The sequence below is a fragment of the Cavia porcellus genome, unplaced genomic scaffold (genome assembly GCF_034190915.1).
Source record: "Cavia porcellus strain 051 isolate PalLab524CR breed Dunkin Hartley unplaced genomic scaffold, mCavPor4.1 scaffold_7, whole genome shotgun sequence".
In the NCBI taxonomy this organism is placed as follows: Eukaryota; Metazoa; Chordata; class Mammalia; order Rodentia; family Caviidae; genus Cavia; species Cavia porcellus.
The window spans coordinates 75469491-75486063 of NW_026947490.1; the positions used below are offsets into that span (position 1 = coordinate 75469491).

The following is a 16573-nucleotide window of genomic DNA, read 5'->3' on the forward strand; positions in this document are numbered from 1 at the left end:
ACCATATGCTAAATTAAAATCAAAATGCAGCACAGATCTAAATGTTAAAACAGACACACTGAACTCGATGGGGGGAAAATCAATAACACTCTTGAAGACACAGGCACAGGCAAGGACTTTCTGAACAGAACCCCAGTTGCCCAAGAAATAGCCTCAAGAATCAACAAATGGAATTACATCAAATTTAAAAGCTTCTCACAGCAAAGGAGACAAGAGACACCTTGTAGAATAGAAAAAGTTTTTTGCTATCCATCCCCTGGACAGAGATTAATATCTAGAATATATGACGAGCTCAAAAACATTCTATCTTCCCAAATAAAAGACTCAACCAAAATTGAACAACTGAAATGAACTAACACTGCTCAGAAGTACAAAAGATATACTAGTAAGCTATACAGAACAAACATGAATCATTTGTAGGAAAATAAAGACACTTTAAGAACATATTGTTAAGTGCAGTAAATCAGACATACAATTTCAGTATCACATGGTTTGTCTTATATGGAAAACCCAAAGTATAATTAAGCTAAAAAGCAAAAAAGAGGGAGGGGCAGACAATAGGAAACAGGAAACTAGATCTTTTGCAAATGGGGAGGGGACCAAGAGGTGGGGGGAAGGGAAGGAGAAGTACAGACTTAAGACGCATGATGTGCATGTATGAACTTCCCAAGATGCATGTACTTATTATACACCACAACCATGTACTAAGAGACACCTAAAAAATAAAATCAACTCTTCAAATAAAATGACAACTAATACAGATTCTCAAGGCGATGAGAGTATTGTTCTGGTTAATTTATATTTGGAATTTCTGGCATGCAGTAGCCAAAAAATAAATAAATAAATAAATAAATAAATAAAATCAATACTGAAATTTAAACCAAAAAGATCTGAATGCTACTGTCTCCAGGGGTAAATATGACACCCCTCTAAGTACCTGTGTCCTGCAGGCAGAGAGGACCACGGCCACACCTGCTTTGCTGGAAAGATCCAGGCTGCAACTTGGGCTGCCCAGGGGCTCAACAGAATGGAATAAAGGATGCCCCTTTCTGCAGAGAGGCACTAAGGGAGGATCCCCCTGGTGGGCCAGCAGGAAGAGCCCCAGGAAACCAGGGAAGCCCACAATCCTCAAAACAGGGCAGAAGGTGCGGAAAGAGGGCAACAGATGTGGGGGTCTGAAAAGAGCCCCAAGAGCCAGTTTAGGAATCTGAAATAATTTATCACTGTGGAATTAACAGAAGCATCCCTTTTTCTCAAAAACAATTTTTGGGGGTAAAGTAAAGAGAAAAAATAAAATAATGCCATTGGAAGCACCCTGTCCCAGTAATATTTGTTATATGTCCTGGAACACAATTCCGAAGAGTATCTTAAAACATGACCTAGCAATAGAATAATGGGAATATCTGTGAATCATTTAAAACTATTGTGCATTGTGGTATTTCACATGCTGCCACACACACAACAGGATAAACTAAATCTAAATTAAATCACCAGCCAAATTTGTGAACTGACTTTAAAATGCATTGAATAGTTTCCCAAGCCATAGTTCTAGAGGGATCTAAGTTTTAGGTTTAATTTTCTGACATACTAAAAATAAAAGCCAACAGCAAAGGCTGAATGAAATCGCATTCCCGCCATCTCCTCTGACCTCACAGCAGCTCAGAATAAAGCAGCAGAGTGCAAAGACCAGAATTGGAGCCAGTCATAACTTAAAATCGTTCCGGTGCCATAGGCTCTCCAAAGAAGTTAAGACAGTCCGTGAGCTCCACGTGATTTTTAAAATTTATAGCCAACAGGTTAGGGTGGAAGAGATGGAAGTTATCATAAAATCTCAGCCATACGGACACCTTTTTTATTTTTCTCTCTTCCTTCCGTACAGAATTTTCTCTGTAATAGTAAATCACAGAGATAAACTGGAAACTGTTCACAGTGTTATTCCAAGGTGAAGTCACTGTCTGTACTTCAAGAATCTGTTCCCCTTTTTAGCTGCAGAAGCAGCAGCAGCATTCTGCCCATCTGATGCTCCCTGCCCTGGGCACCACTGCAGGAGATTTCTTTTTGGTTGCAGCTCCAGAAAGGAATCTGTGGAAACTCACAGTGCTGTATTGACTCTCGGTGTGTTCTTTGATTTTTCTGCCTGTTACATATTGACTTATTGTGGTAGAATTTTTAATTAAACTTTCTTTTTAACTTCCCTTGTACATTTTTGTATCATCAACAGAAATTATGAATACTGTATTTCAAGGCATACTGTATTACATATTCAGTTGACAAATGCGTGTGTGGTGCATGTTGGAGTGTGTGTATAAATCACAATGTCCCCACTGGCAAACAGGAAGTAGCTAGAAATAAAGCTTGAGCAATATGAACCAGGTATCTTCTGTGGGTCCACAGGCACTTCACACTCATTAGACAGCCCCTCTAGAGCCCTTTATTAGCATCCCCAAGCAGCTGCAAGTGTTACAAGCTCATGGAGAGATCCTACCATCTCCCCGGAGCCCCAGTAAGAAAATGCTTTGCTACTTTGGTCCACAGACACGAATGTCAAGTCTAACAAATGCTGTTTATCACTGGAACCGAACACTGCTTTCCTAGTTTAGGCTCTCATCTGGATAAACACAGAAGCCTAAATCATTTTCCTCGCTGATCTCTGCAAGTGACTTTCACAAAGAGTCATTCTTCCTACAGATCTATGACACAAAACCAAACCAGCCACTGTATGTCTCTGCATGAGGGGACAATCAGTAAGTCCGTGTCAGAGTGATCAGAGCTAAGCTGGATCAGACCTTAGAATCCAGCTGCCATTTTGCAGGAAAATCCAAGCTTGGACTTACTCTTTAAATGGCAGGAACGGCACGCCATCAGCGGCAAATTGTGGGAAGTCATGCAGGCAAAGGGCCCAGGTTCTTCTGTAAACGGTAAAGGTAGGCGGAAGCCAGGGGAACTGATCACTTAAATGACATTCAGATGGAGCCGGAGTGACAGCTCTGTGATAATGTGCTTGGCCAGTATGTGCACAGCCCTGGCTCTAATCACAGCACAATCAAACCCACCAATCAATAAAATAAAGCAAAATAAAATAAGTGTGAAGGCTGAAGTGGCAGCACAGGCCTGTAATGCTAGGACTAGTGAGGTGAAGGAGGAAGATGACCTGAAGTCAGGAGTCTGAGAACAGCCTGGGTAATGTCTCAAAACACACACACACACACACACACACACACACACACACACACACACGAGCAAAGGATAAACTACACTGCAAAGGCATACAACCTGAGAGATATGAAGTCTGTGTGTGTGTGCGTGCACGCACATGTGTTAGGACGATCAGAGTGTGCCACAGTTGTGCTGGGGCCTATGGAGTGATTTTGGGGGACGGCTAGCAGAGTTGTACTTTCTGTGGCTGTCAGAAGGTTTGCTTTAGAATTCCAGGCCACACGTTCATTCCTTTAGTGTCCTATTATTTTTACAATAAAAATTTTAACACGCAAATCTGATCATGTCATATTTCATGTGGCTTCGTGGTGCTGGTAAGTCAGGTCTGAGCTCCTCTGCAGGGCAGTCAAGACCTCGGGGCAGCAGGCTCTGCCCGCCCCTCAGGGCTGCAGGTCTTCCCCTACACTAAAGTTTTAGTTCCTCAGAACCACTATTCTTTTACATGATCAGGTCTTTGCATGTCACTTATTTCTGTTTGAAACGGTCCAACAGCCCCCTCCTCCACCTCCGGGCTCACTGTCTTTGTTCTTCAGACCTCTGCCATCTTTTCCAGTGCTTCAGTGTGGGGCATACAAAGTTCTGCTTCCAAGAATGCCCACGTCTTCCCGTTACACACTGCTCACTTGCTGATCACAGCATTTATTGCCTGCACTGATACTGGGCAGTAGGTTCTATCTTCACAGGCCAAAGCCCTTGACAACAAAAATGCCTGCCCTCAAATTCATGTATACCCAGTATTTAGCAAAATGTCCAAAACAGAGTAAGTTAATAATAAATATATGCATACATAATATACCTGCATTTACTTAAAAATGATAATTGCCTTTCTTGGTATTGAGTTATAAGAAGGCAAAATACAGGCAAAGTGATACAGATGACCTCACCTAAGACTTTATGCCACTGGTATTTTATTAGCTCACTTAACCCTCTGAACAACTCCAGGAGGTGAGTATATTTCTGTCCAATTTTCAGATGAAGAAACTGAGCCACAGGCCACAACAGGCTCAGTGCCACACAGCTTGAGCATGGAGTCAGAACCCGGGCAGGCTGGTTCCACAGCCTTTGCCTTTAAAATCCCATTGCATAGTGCTTCCTACTGCCTGATGCCACTGCCAGTCACTTCAGGCTGGAGGCAGGCGGCCTTAACATGAATAAAACTGCAGCTCTTCGTGTGAATCTGATTGGGAACACTTAGGGACATTCCTTGTAATTGGACAGCTGCCAGAGTCCAAGGGATCAGGGGTGAGGACACGGAGTATGAGGGTACCACTGAGAGTGGGGAGCTGGAGATGCTTCGGGGAGTTGTGCAGAGATGTCAACCCTAACGTCCCTCCTACGGGACTCCAAGGGTCACAAGAGAATGTCTCTGTGACTATGCCAACTGACAAAAGGCTGACCACAGGCAGGCAGGTCTTTAGAGTGAAAGCCAGGTTAATAAAGGCACAGCCACAGTGTGCAGGGCAGAAGTCAGGTGGAAACTTGTGTGAGTTGTGTGAGGAGTCAGGATTCTTGTTCTCAGCACGCTTAAAATATGTCAAAAGGACCATGCATTCAGTACCAAGAATTCGTGTCCTGTGGCAGGTGCACCATGTTAACTCCTAGGACTCAAAGATGAAAATGTTGATGCCACCCTCAAGATGCTTATGTACAAGTGAGGGAGGGGAATGACCCAAAACTAACAGACAGTGCAGGCACAGCACACTTTTGAAATTTACACGGGTGCTTTAGAGCAGCTGAATCCCACAGGTAGGGCAGGGGTAGGGAGCAGAAGGTTTCTTTGGGACTGCATCTCAAAGACACAGTCAGATCAGATCAGATGGGCAGCCCACTGACTACTAAACACCAATGAGTTGAATAAAAAATGTCACTGGGTTACGGAAAATGCAAAGGAAGGAGAAGTTAGTATAAATGAGGAAGTCTGGATGGTGCACGCGCTGCTGCGGAAGGAAAGGCCAGCTCAGGGTGGGTCCGACTCAAGATGGAACTGAAAATGCCAGGGCAAGAAGTCTAAGTGGACCCCGCCAATCTGAGGGTGATGGCCCTGAAAACAATAATGTCACAAACCTTCTAGAAAAAAAGACTCAGAAAATCCGTAAGCTCTGGATGAGGGCATGTTTTGCGGTGAACGTTACAACAGGCTGATTTTTTTTTACCTCTTGGCAACACATTTTCCTGAAATGCTCAGCCTTATTCAACAGTGAAAGAACCACCAAGAGTAAAATGCATTCAGAGTAGCAGGGGTAGAGAGAAAAAGGGGGAGGGGGGAGAACAATGCAGCAACGCCAAAGCTCCAGAACACATCAGAATGGAAGATGGTGAGCTTGTAAGATGCCGTGGATATGGTCAGCAGGTCCTAAAACTCATAAACATTTAGTATCTGTGCCAGGGATGCCCACGAGCCCTCGGAATCCTAACAGGGGCAGAAGGTTCTAAAAGTCACCTGTCCACACATTTGGTAATAACAACAAAGATACAATGCACAGGATAATAGTGAGACACAAAGATGCAAACTATTCTTCACACAAGCCAGTGATCTGTCTCATTGTCTATCTCTTCTGGGCATCAGCATGCAGCCAGTCGTCAGGTCACCCTTCATCCTGTCCTCCTTTTTCTTTTTGTACTGGTAATCAATTGTACAACCTTGCACTTGCCAGGCAGACAATTATGCCATCCAGCTGTATCCCCAGGCACCCTTGTTCTTGTAATTTAAGTTCCAGTATACCTCACACTCACCCAGGAAACTTGTTAAAAGTCCCTAGGATTCCTTTAAGAGGTCGGGATTCAGCGAGTCTGTAGGAAGGAGGATCCCTGGAATCTGTCTTTTAAGAACACCCTAGGGGCTGAAAGACCATCCTTGCAGACAGTGTCCTGTAGCCTGTAACCTTTATCCACTTCCTGGCCTAGGTGTCTCCTAGATTCATTCCTCTCCTCTCCACCCTCACTGCTTTAAATGTAGTCTTTCAATTCCATCCTAGACTCAGACTGTCAGCTTCTAACCAGTTTCTCTTTTCCCCATGCATCCCTCTGGGCCATCCCAAAGCTTTCTAAACCAGGGCTCAAGAGGCTCAAGAAATGATCTGGTTCTCTGTCTCCTCCTCAGACTGTGCAAACCCCGTGTGCTCACATTAGAAAGGAAGCAGAGATAAGATAGGCGGAGTAAGTATGATTACAGTTATGTCCCCGCAACTGACATGGTAGAAGGACACAAGAGAAAGGCAACCTGAGGTCAAATGCACTAGCTGGCTTTAGAAGGGAGTCTACGCTCAGATTCATGCCATGATTATTCTCGATTGCCGTAAATATTTACACAGCATTTCAAGAATTCGATGTCAACAAGACTCTCTAAGTAGCTTTTAAAAAGGCAGCTTTTAAAAATTATTATAAAGCGACCAGGAAATGGATTATAAATATACCTCGTGCAGCACTTGCCAGCTAACATTTTCCCTCAAGACACAGAACTAGGAATGCACAAAATCCACACCTCATACTTGCCAGGTTATAAAGCCTGTGTGGAACTTTGCATTTGCACTACCTGGGTTTGTTATGTAGCAGGTGAGGGGCAAGGACTTGGACCCTGTTAAGAGAGAGAGGAGGAGGGTCCTCAGGCCTTGAGCACAGCTCCCTCTGGCACCCCTGCAAGGCTGTGCTGCATGTTAAAAGGCAACAACTGGGCAAGTCACTCAGAAGCAAGGTGGCACTGAATCCTAGGATCAAACCACAGAGTCTACCAAAACAAGTTAATTTTGAATTTTTTCAGTTGTGTATGAGTACAGCTGCCATTAAAATATCTTAAAGCACTTGTTGAAAAAGCATTATTAGAACAACTTTACTGTCCCTTACCTTTGAAATAGATGCAGATGGATTAGCTGTTGGTTAGCTGAGCGTGCTGTGCACTGTGCACTGATTTATGACACAGCTGTTCACTAATACTCTAGATGCACACACAGCTCACCTGCACGCCTGCCTTCACCTGGCCCTCAGCTCTCTCCACAGGCTTCCTCCTGCCACAGGTCTGCTCACCTCAATTCTTGCCCAAAAATCCACTTGTAGTGACCCAGCAACCTGCCTTTGAAATGGCCTGGAAGAATTGAATTCCCAATGGCCCCGTTTCTGTAATGTGCACATCTCTATAAACTGCTACGAACCTGACCAGTGTCCAAGGGCTTGCAGTCATCAGCAATTTTACTGTTTTGTTTGTAAGGATTACTAAAGCCAGGTAAAAGAGGAGAGCTTTCTGTAGGTCACAGAATGAAGGAAAAGAGGAAAACAGGAAGAGAGGGTGAGAGGGAGGGATAAAAGAAAGGAAAACTATGAATGAGAGAAAACTAGAGGAACTGGGGGCGGGGTCTCCCCAGCCTGGAGTTCCCCTTAATGGCTTCCTCCTGCTGTCTGGGCTCAGCCCCCCACCCCCACCCCTCACCACAGGTCACGAGAGGAAAATCTGATCTCTATACTGGGCTCCAAGTGGTGAGGCCGGGCTACATCCTTCCCTTTTGATTCTCAGCTTTAACTTGCAGCTTAGAGAAGCAAAAAGCCTGAGAAACAGCTGCTGAGAACTACAGTGAAGCCTGACAGACAAGCTGAGAAAGGCAGGCCCACCGTGCACTTCCGGACCTGCAAAAATGAAACCAACCAGTTCATTTCAGTCTAGTAAGTTTGCTCTTTTTCCCTCTTACTATTATTTTACTTTCTTTTGCAATATACCCTCAGATGTCACCACAGGCAAGGATTTAATACTCAGTCTGTTGCAGGAAAAAAGAAACACAATTGCTTCTCTGTCCCAAAGTTCCACTTTGTTTCCCTCCCCAGTTCTCTTGATTTCCTGTAGCCAACTGGCTCGGATGCAAAAGTGAAGTAATTTCTTTCCTCTTGTGATTTATTGTCTGTCTGATGATAACCAAAAATACTATGAAGAAGAGGAGAAAGAATGATTCACAGCGAATACTTCTGAAAAATACCCAGCTGAAAGGGATCCGTAGGAAAAATGGAATATTGTGTATCAAAAAAAACGTAAAATAATAAAACTGCACCTTCACACCTCTTTCTGTGTACTGATAATAAACATTTTAGAAAAACTGCTAAGAGTTTTACACGCATGCTCTATTTCCCTCCATACTTGGGACAACTTTGGAATCTTCTGCATCTTACAGATCAAGGACCATCCTTACACCAAACATGCTTGGCGGACGGAGGGACCGGCCAAAAGACTTGTGGTTAACTAAAGGGAGCTCAGCCCGTACAGACAGACAGGCTTCCAGAGACGCTGAGGCAAGCTTGCTCGCCCAGGTTTAAGAGCAAAGCCCTTAAGGATGAAAGCTTGTTGCTTAGAAATAGGCACAGGGTAACTCTGTCAACTTAGGGCTTTGACAAATCTTGTTAAAAGCCACTCATCACCCCACAAGATTAAGTGAAATATGGTAAACTTAATTACATCTTTCTTAACTGATTACAGATTTGCAGTTTTTCCCATAACTGACTGGGTCTTTTTTGTTGTTTTGTTTTGGTTAGCTCTAGGAGATCACCAGAAAAATCTGCTGAGAGGTATGATGCTAAGCCTACAGTGGACCAGCAGCCAAGGACGCAGCAGAGGTACACGATGGACAGGGCACTGCCCGATGCACCTGCAGTCACTTACCCGGCTTTTTCACATATCCAAAATTCTAGTGAAGAATCAAGCTAGGCTAGATCTTTTAAAGAGTGCCTTGGGCTAACCTAAGTCCATCTCTTCCATTCCCAGCCTTGCCTCATACGGTTAGTGGACTTTGCTGGCAAGGCCCCCTTGGGGATGGGTGCATGCTCAAACAGGCCCCGCAGGACTCTCAGGCTGAGGTACCCTGGTGCAGTTCATCACTGCAATGGCATTGGCAAGAACACTGAGGGATCTTCATGAAAACCCCAGGAGAAAATTCTCTGGGATCACACGCCAACAGTAGTATTTCTTTCACAGAGTAAGTGACCTGTTTGTTAATCACATGGGTATTGTTAAACTTCAAAACTGAGGAAGTTTACCTTTCTTTGTCGTAAACAGAACAAAACAAAACAAAACACCAAAAGACAAACAACCCCTACCAAACAAAAACAAACAAAAAGTATCTCAGAGCCAACTGGTAACCATCCTGATATGTAACAGGCATTTAGCAGCTATTTCACTCTGGTTGATTTCTTCAGTCTCTTTTCTATTTCCGATTCAAATTTTGCACTCTGTGTTTCCCTCCTCTGTGGTGGAGGACAGTAGAAAGAAAATAAAAATGAATGCATATTATGACATTTTTAGGAAATCAGAAAGTAGAATAACAATAATGATGCTGATTCCAAAAACTCATTCTAAAAACTTTAAAAAAATCTCTACTAAACATTATTTTTATTATTTTCCTACCTTAATGCTTAAGCTCTTGAGGGAAAAAAACTGATGGAGAATTTTATTTATCTACAGCACATTACTATGTAAGACTTAAATATTTTATGAATGAAGGCAGTCCCATGGGCTGATTGCCATACACAGAACCTGCTCTAGTGACCCCTTTAGTCGGCTGTAACCACACCTGTAACGGCACCTCTCCACGGTTCCCAGCCCTAGATTCATGCTCTAATTACGCCTTCTAAGAATGATGGGATATTAAGTTCTAATAAAGCCCTTACATTAACACCACGCTAACTGGGACCCCAGATCCTAGCTCTTCTTTAGAATATAAGAGCTACAGGGAGAAAAAAGAATGGAAACAAAAATATAGGTGATACGAAAATAATTCATTACATTGGGTTAAAAAATATTGTTAAGGGGCTGGGGTTTTAGCTCAGTGACATAAGCGCCTGCCTTGCAAGCAAGCAGTTGTGAGTTCAATCCCTGGTACTGATAAAAACGAAAAAGACCAAAAAAAAAATTGTTAAATTTGATTTTTAGAATTGAAAGTTCTAAACTGAAAGTTTAAGACACACTTAAATAACTCTTGTTAACTCTTTCAGAGATGAACAATGTGACAGTACCAGCAGAAACAAGAGAGAAACAGAAGAGACTTTCCAGGAGAGCTCCCGCGGGGAGCCTCTGCAAAGACAGACGCGGCTCACAGCGAAGTCTCATCTTTCTGTGGTCTCCAGTCATCTGGTGCTCACAGATACACACAGTGATAAGACAGCTATTACTTCTCAACCGCCACTGCCACTATCCAGGTTTTCAATTACTTTCCTACTTTATAGTACACAAGTGAAAACAATACAATTACATGGTATTTTCCACTTAACTTTTGTTTTTACAATGGCCCAAACTGTTAAGTAAATCTGTAGCTATGACCTTTGAAAATCCTCACTTATACTACTCAATGAAATGAATCACATTAAGGAATCTGTGTGCATGCATACTGAATACCAGGCTTCCTTTCTGGTGTTTCTATTGGATTCTTGTGTGGCTTAAAAAAGGGCAGACAGGGGCACATTGCTCATAGTTTTGATGGAACAAAGCCCAAAGGAACATTTCTGAGTTAAACATACGTTCTAGTTTTGAGAGCTATTTGACTAAAAGTGACAAAATCTCCAAATAAACACCATTTCCTTAGAACTGCCATATACCCAGTCATAAGCCAAATAGTAAGATGAAAATACTGTCATCACTGCCACTCTACTGTGTGACTGGACTTTGTTGAATACACTGATTACCGCACTTAATCGTCAATCCACGCTATCAAGTAAATTCAATTATCACCACATTATACATCCAGACACCAAAACTCGGACAAACTAAGAAAATAAATCGAGGTAACACAGCTAAGAGGGGAGACACAAATGCAGGTAGTGTAACTCCAGCGTTAGAAATCTGCCACCACATCAGAGTAAGGTACAACTGTTTGTATCGTGAATAAAAATAACAAAATTTCTCACTGAATTATTTTTGTACTCAATTGTGAACAAAAGCAATATCCCTAGCTTAGGTTTGCAGTATCCAACGTGTACATTCTTTACCCTGGGTACAAATTCTAAAATTACTGAGCCAATTCTTCATTAAATCCCTGGGATGTAAATGAACACAATTTAATCGCCATCTCTGGTTTTCACAAGAATAAAACTGTTCTTCAAGGGAAACAGCAAATATAGTCAGGCTGATGAAGGGACTGTAGGTTTTTAATTTCGGTATAAATTATTGATCTCTTTTATAAATAGGAATCAGTCTTCTTTTCTGAAATGAATTATAGGTGAATGATAGCCTGACATGACAATTCTCACAATACACTTTTTTGCAGAGTGAAGACACATGATTTAATGGAACAATTTAAATGGGGAGCTGAACTGTAAAACTCTTTAATCATTTGTCAAAAAGTGATTATCTTCAACCACAAATCTAAAATGAATGCTTAAGAGTCGAGGAATTGTGGCTGTTTTTCGAAAGTTAAAATTCCCGTAGAATCACTAAAAAGTACTACCTAAAATGTTCAAGTGGATCAATTGTTTATTCCTGTTCGTTTCTGGAACTAGAATCAGATGTAACAGCAAACCTCAATTTCTAACTTCAGCTTTTTGGAAGTCAAAAAAAGAAGCCAATTGATAAGCCATAGAGCTGGACCACTATACACAGCTGGGCTGAATTTTATCTGGACAGCTCTTGTCCCTAGTAAATGTCTGCATACCTCTAATGACTACTCAATCTGAACTTTTAAGAATTACATGAAAATTAAAATTTTATTCACAATTATCTATTTTTGTCAGAGATGCCTAATCTTCTCTAACGAAAGGAGTTATTCATTAACATTCATCACCTGAATGTTTTACATCATAATTGCACTGGTCTCAAGTAATTCTTAATACAACTGTATTTGTGTCCAGATCACCATTATTTAAAAAGGCATCTCATAGTCTTATGTGACAGATAGCTTTTCATAGTATCTCTGAGCACTTTTCCATCAGTATGTTAATGCACCAAAATCCACTTACATAAAACAAAAATGGAAAGAGAAAGTACATGAGGTTATAAACCATGAGGTTTCTTCTCCCTAAATAATGTAAATATATTTTCCATTTTGAATTATTGGAACCTTTGGTAATATAGTCTTGTTCAAATATTGTATGAGCTTCCACCATCTTTAATTTTCTTTCTTGGCATCAGGAATCAGATCAATTAACATGAGTCGGAGTCAAACTACATACATATCTACACCTTGTATTTGCAGAAAACCAAATAAAAGGTTCTTTTCAGCCTAATATATTGTAAGCTTCTAAATAACTACACACACTTAAAAATAATCCTAATTCATTGCTGATTCATCTATGTTCTTTTTCATTAAGAAATTGCAGATATTTATCAGAGGACTGGTAAATCATCATTCTTCACATCTGTGATATGCAAGACATAATTTATGTAAGAAGCAATTCATCAAAGAATTCAATGCATCCACTGATTTTTTCTTAACAATGAGATCTCTCCACTCCTACGAAAAGTGGCAGCTTACACAATTTTAAAACTGAAACTCCTGTAGAATCCCCAGTTTAGTCAATTTACCCCATATCTTTAGGGAAGCATTAATTATAAATAAATAAAACAAACCAAAGGTAACCAAAAGGGGACAGGAAGTTTGTTCTTGAATCTTTCTACAAATAAAATATATCATAATTAGCTGCCTTCACACAATCACAGTGCAACACTGGTTTTCCTATTGGATTGGACAGTCTACTGGTTAACTAGATAGAGTCTTGTATATAAACCACTAGTCAATCCTACCTATCACATCAGCTTTTGGTGCCTTAGTGTCACAGAGGGCAAATAAATCTTAATGGGGTGAAATTTCTTGCTGGCAAAACTTTTAACCCCTGAAGGGGGTCAGTCAAAATGGGAATAGAGTTATGTGCTGCATAATGGTTTACGGTCAGCACAGGACCACATACATTTGGTGACGTTGGTCCTATGGAACTGTAGCTGGGGTGAAGAGTTCCTTACAACATAATCATGGCTCATGTTGCAACCGACTCCACTTCCAGCCATATAAAAGCACAGCACATAAAATTATGTATGTTACACAACACTTGATAATGACAGCACTTTACTAATTTGTTTTTTTACACTATGCTTTTTAACGTTACCTTAGAGCACATTCCTTCTACTTGTTAAAAATAGGTACTATAGAACACTGCATCACATTATGCCAGCAGTAGCTCATGTTTCCTGTTATTTCCTGTCTTTTGACTTATTAATGCCAAGTGTAATAGGCTACGCTCTCTAGGTTAGCGTAAGTACACTTCATGACATATGCCCAAAGGTGAAGTCATCCTCAGATATGTTTCTCAGCACATGTCTCCATCAGTAAGCGACACACAACTGTACACACTGTGCACGTCACTTAAAGCTGGAAAGAATTCTCAACAGTCAGCGTGTGCTGCTGCTGACTACTTCTGCGGATTATTTCCTCTTTCGGTAAACTGCATGCAAACATCCTTATTCTTCCAAAACGTGGAAATGATCAGGTCTTCTGACCCTGTGGGCCATTCTCAAGCCACAGGCAACACGAGTAACAGGGCCCCTCCCCGCTCCCCGGCCACAGAGGGACACACAAAGCCCTATGCCAACACCTGATTCTCTGGGGTTTCATCTGCCTGTGACCTTATTTCTTTCAACACCAAAGTGAATACAGGAAGAAAAAAAAGACAAAAATCTACCAACTAGGCTGTGCCGCCATCCTCTCCATGTAGTCTCTAGCCATGTCCCGGGCTTCCAGGTTGTCCGGGTACAGCACACAGAACATTGCCAGGGCGCCCAGGTTGTTCCCGTAGATTTCATTCCAGCGGGCGCTGTAGTCCTTGGGGTCCCAGGGAGGGAGGTACTCCAGGGGGCTGGACAGCATGGTGTGCACAGCCTCCGTGAGCCTGGCCGCGATGTGCTCGTGGGAGCCCTGGGCCTGGAGCCGCAGCCCCGCCACCTCCGACCTGGAGAAGTACAGCATGGGGTGGCTGTCGTAGTTGGCGTTGGTAAAGGGGATCATGACTTCAGGGTTCTCGTCTGTGGTGCGGGCTGCCGCCAAGCAAAGCAGACATATGAAAAACACACTGGGAGCCCCCCGTGTGTGAGTCCTCATTGTGACATCAGATCTCCAAGTCTCCAGGGCAGCCAGATCATCTTTGAAAGATCCTAGAGGAGATGGAAGACAAAGTCCAAAAGCACACGTCAGCCTAGGGAACATAGCACAGGAACAAATTTACAGGAGACACAGTTCTTATAGAAAATGCCTCAATCTTGAAAAATAAGGGTTACGAATTTAGATTTTTTAAATTCAAAAAAATTTTGAGTTACGAAGAAACTTGCTAAAACCTATCCTGATTTTACAGAATGAATCACACTACATCAGAATTGTATTCATAAAAATAATTATATTCATTATGGAAAACACAACTTGGAACATAGGAAAATAATGTATTTGTTCAAGTAGGGAAGAAAAAGCCTTTTTGGTGTTTTCCTCACATATTACCATACAGAAAAGTTTAGATCTTACGGTATTTTTTTTAGCTATTAAGACATAAACCACAATAACCAAAAACTGGTGGTGACATATTGTCTGGGAATCCCAATAGGCATTGCAACATGAACTAAAAAATCCTGCATTTATTAACATTGCCTCGTTTGTTCTAATTTCTCCCTCTTCCTAGCAATTTACATTCGGAACCAGGGATTAGAATCGATGTATCTATGAGAATGTAAGCAGATACAATATTATGAATAAGACTAAACATCCTCTTTGTGTGAATAGAAGGTGGAGACAGAAAAAGATAAAGACAGAACAAACATGTGCCAAGCCCCTGAGATCGCGAGCAAGCCCAAGTGAAGACCAGACTGCCGGAATAGAAAGTGACACGCTCTCACTCAGGATTAAAAAGGTGAAGTAACACATGCCCTCTGATTATTTGAAACTGTCTACTTTTTCATTCTGCATATGGAATTTTGGTGATTTAATTAAGTCAGAAATTTAAACCACACTCACATACTTTCTTAACTACCTGACTTTACTTTTTGCAGTCAGGGGCAGATTTGTACACTGGTTAAAAGAATATCTCTCAAATGTATGAACACTCAGAGAAAGCCAAAGAAACCTCTGCCTCATCTATGTCCCACATCTGGGATAAAGCAGCCATAAAATCCCCCAGAGGAAAGTCAGGGAATTCTTAAAATTCTTAAGAGGGGAAAGGTTATAGGAAGCAGACCAGAAAAAGACAGTCTTGTGTAAATAATGAGCAGTGGTTTCCAATTATTAAAGGGAAAAGCCGATGGTGAAAACTCAGCCTCCCAAGCTGAACGCAAACTTTTTCCAAGGAAAATCTGCCTCATCACATTCAGAGGAGAAAAACTGAATTTTAACACACACTGGAGGTCAAGCCACACTCTTGCTCTGTCTCCAAAAGACAATATGGCACCTGAGGGTGCTGCCTTACACTGGTAGTCTGTGAAGTCTCAAATGTGTTTTAGACTGTAAACACACACATGCAAAAACCCAATGCAGTAGTTTTGGGAGCACTTCAGTCCCAGAGCAGAACTTCCAGTGGGTAAAAACTTAATACAGCTATGCTAAATAGAACTTAAAAGCCAGAAATAATGCTTAGACCCTGCTAGTATTATGTCTAGCACCCCAAAGTTTCAAGGTGGCTGTCAGATGATCCTCCAAGGGCCTCAGCCAAAAGCAACAGTCTTTTGAGGTTAAGCCTGAGGAGGGCGGGGCCTCTGGCAACACAGAAAGTGACTGTCTCCAATTAGGTTCCATTCCTCCAGGGGACTATTTCTTGCTACTTTCAGAGAATACTACTAACACTTTTTTTTTTTAAGCCTTTATGTGTATATTTAATCTCTAATGGATGCTGACATCAATGCAATTCATAGTGGGGGTATTTATGCCCCCAGAGAGAGGCTAATTTGGAAGACTTGGTTCCCCTTTACTTGGCTCCCCCATGCATGCAGCTGAGGTTCTCTCACAACTATTTTTTTTTTTAATGGAGGTGAGGTGAGGGAGACTTGAAGTACAGGGAGTAGGTAAAAAGATACGCAGAGACCAGAACTTTCCATCTCAAATTCTGTACATTCCCCGAGGTTTTGCCACAGCAAAGGCTGTGTTGTTTCTCTCTTTCTCCTCCCCTACGCATACCTCCTTCCTACCCAGCCATGGAGTCACTGCAACAGTAAGGGCCGCCCCAGTCCATACACTGGAGTTCGTGAGCTAAACCCGAGAAATTGCACCCTCCTATACCAGTTCCAGCTCCTTCTGCCTTACTCTGGTAGCATTCCAGGTATAGGACAAGCCTGAGTACATTTACGAGAAGAGTTGACCTTGAATCACAGAACCCGATGGAGAGGTAGCTTCAGAGATGACATTGTCCACGTTACAAGTATTTCTGATGA

The 16573-nt window shown here is 42.0% G+C and overlaps 1 protein-coding gene and 1 long non-coding RNA gene across 7 annotated transcripts in view; one reads left to right on the forward strand and one right to left on the reverse strand.

Moving 5' to 3' along the window:
* Nucleotides 1-16573, reverse strand: part of Dse (dermatan sulfate epimerase) — a 63930-nt gene that overhangs the window by 22274 nt on the left and 25083 nt on the right. For 5 of the 6 annotated variants that reach the window (XM_063253867.1, XM_063253868.1, XM_063253870.1 and 2 more), the window contains one exon: nt 13852-14320. In XM_063253867.1, coding sequence (XP_063109937.1) covers nt 13852-14267 — 416 coding nt within the window. In that variant the 5' untranslated portion in view covers nt 14268-14320. Of the gene's footprint in view, nt 1-13851; nt 14321-16573 lie in introns of those variants that run through there. The other variant, XM_063253871.1, reaches the window with a different exon arrangement.
* On the forward strand, nt 7629-12758 carry LOC106026922 (uncharacterized). The gene is made up of 3 exons (XR_001200522.3): nt 7629-7866; nt 8725-8805; nt 10180-12758. It is a non-coding gene; the product is annotated as an uncharacterized LOC106026922 (long non-coding RNA).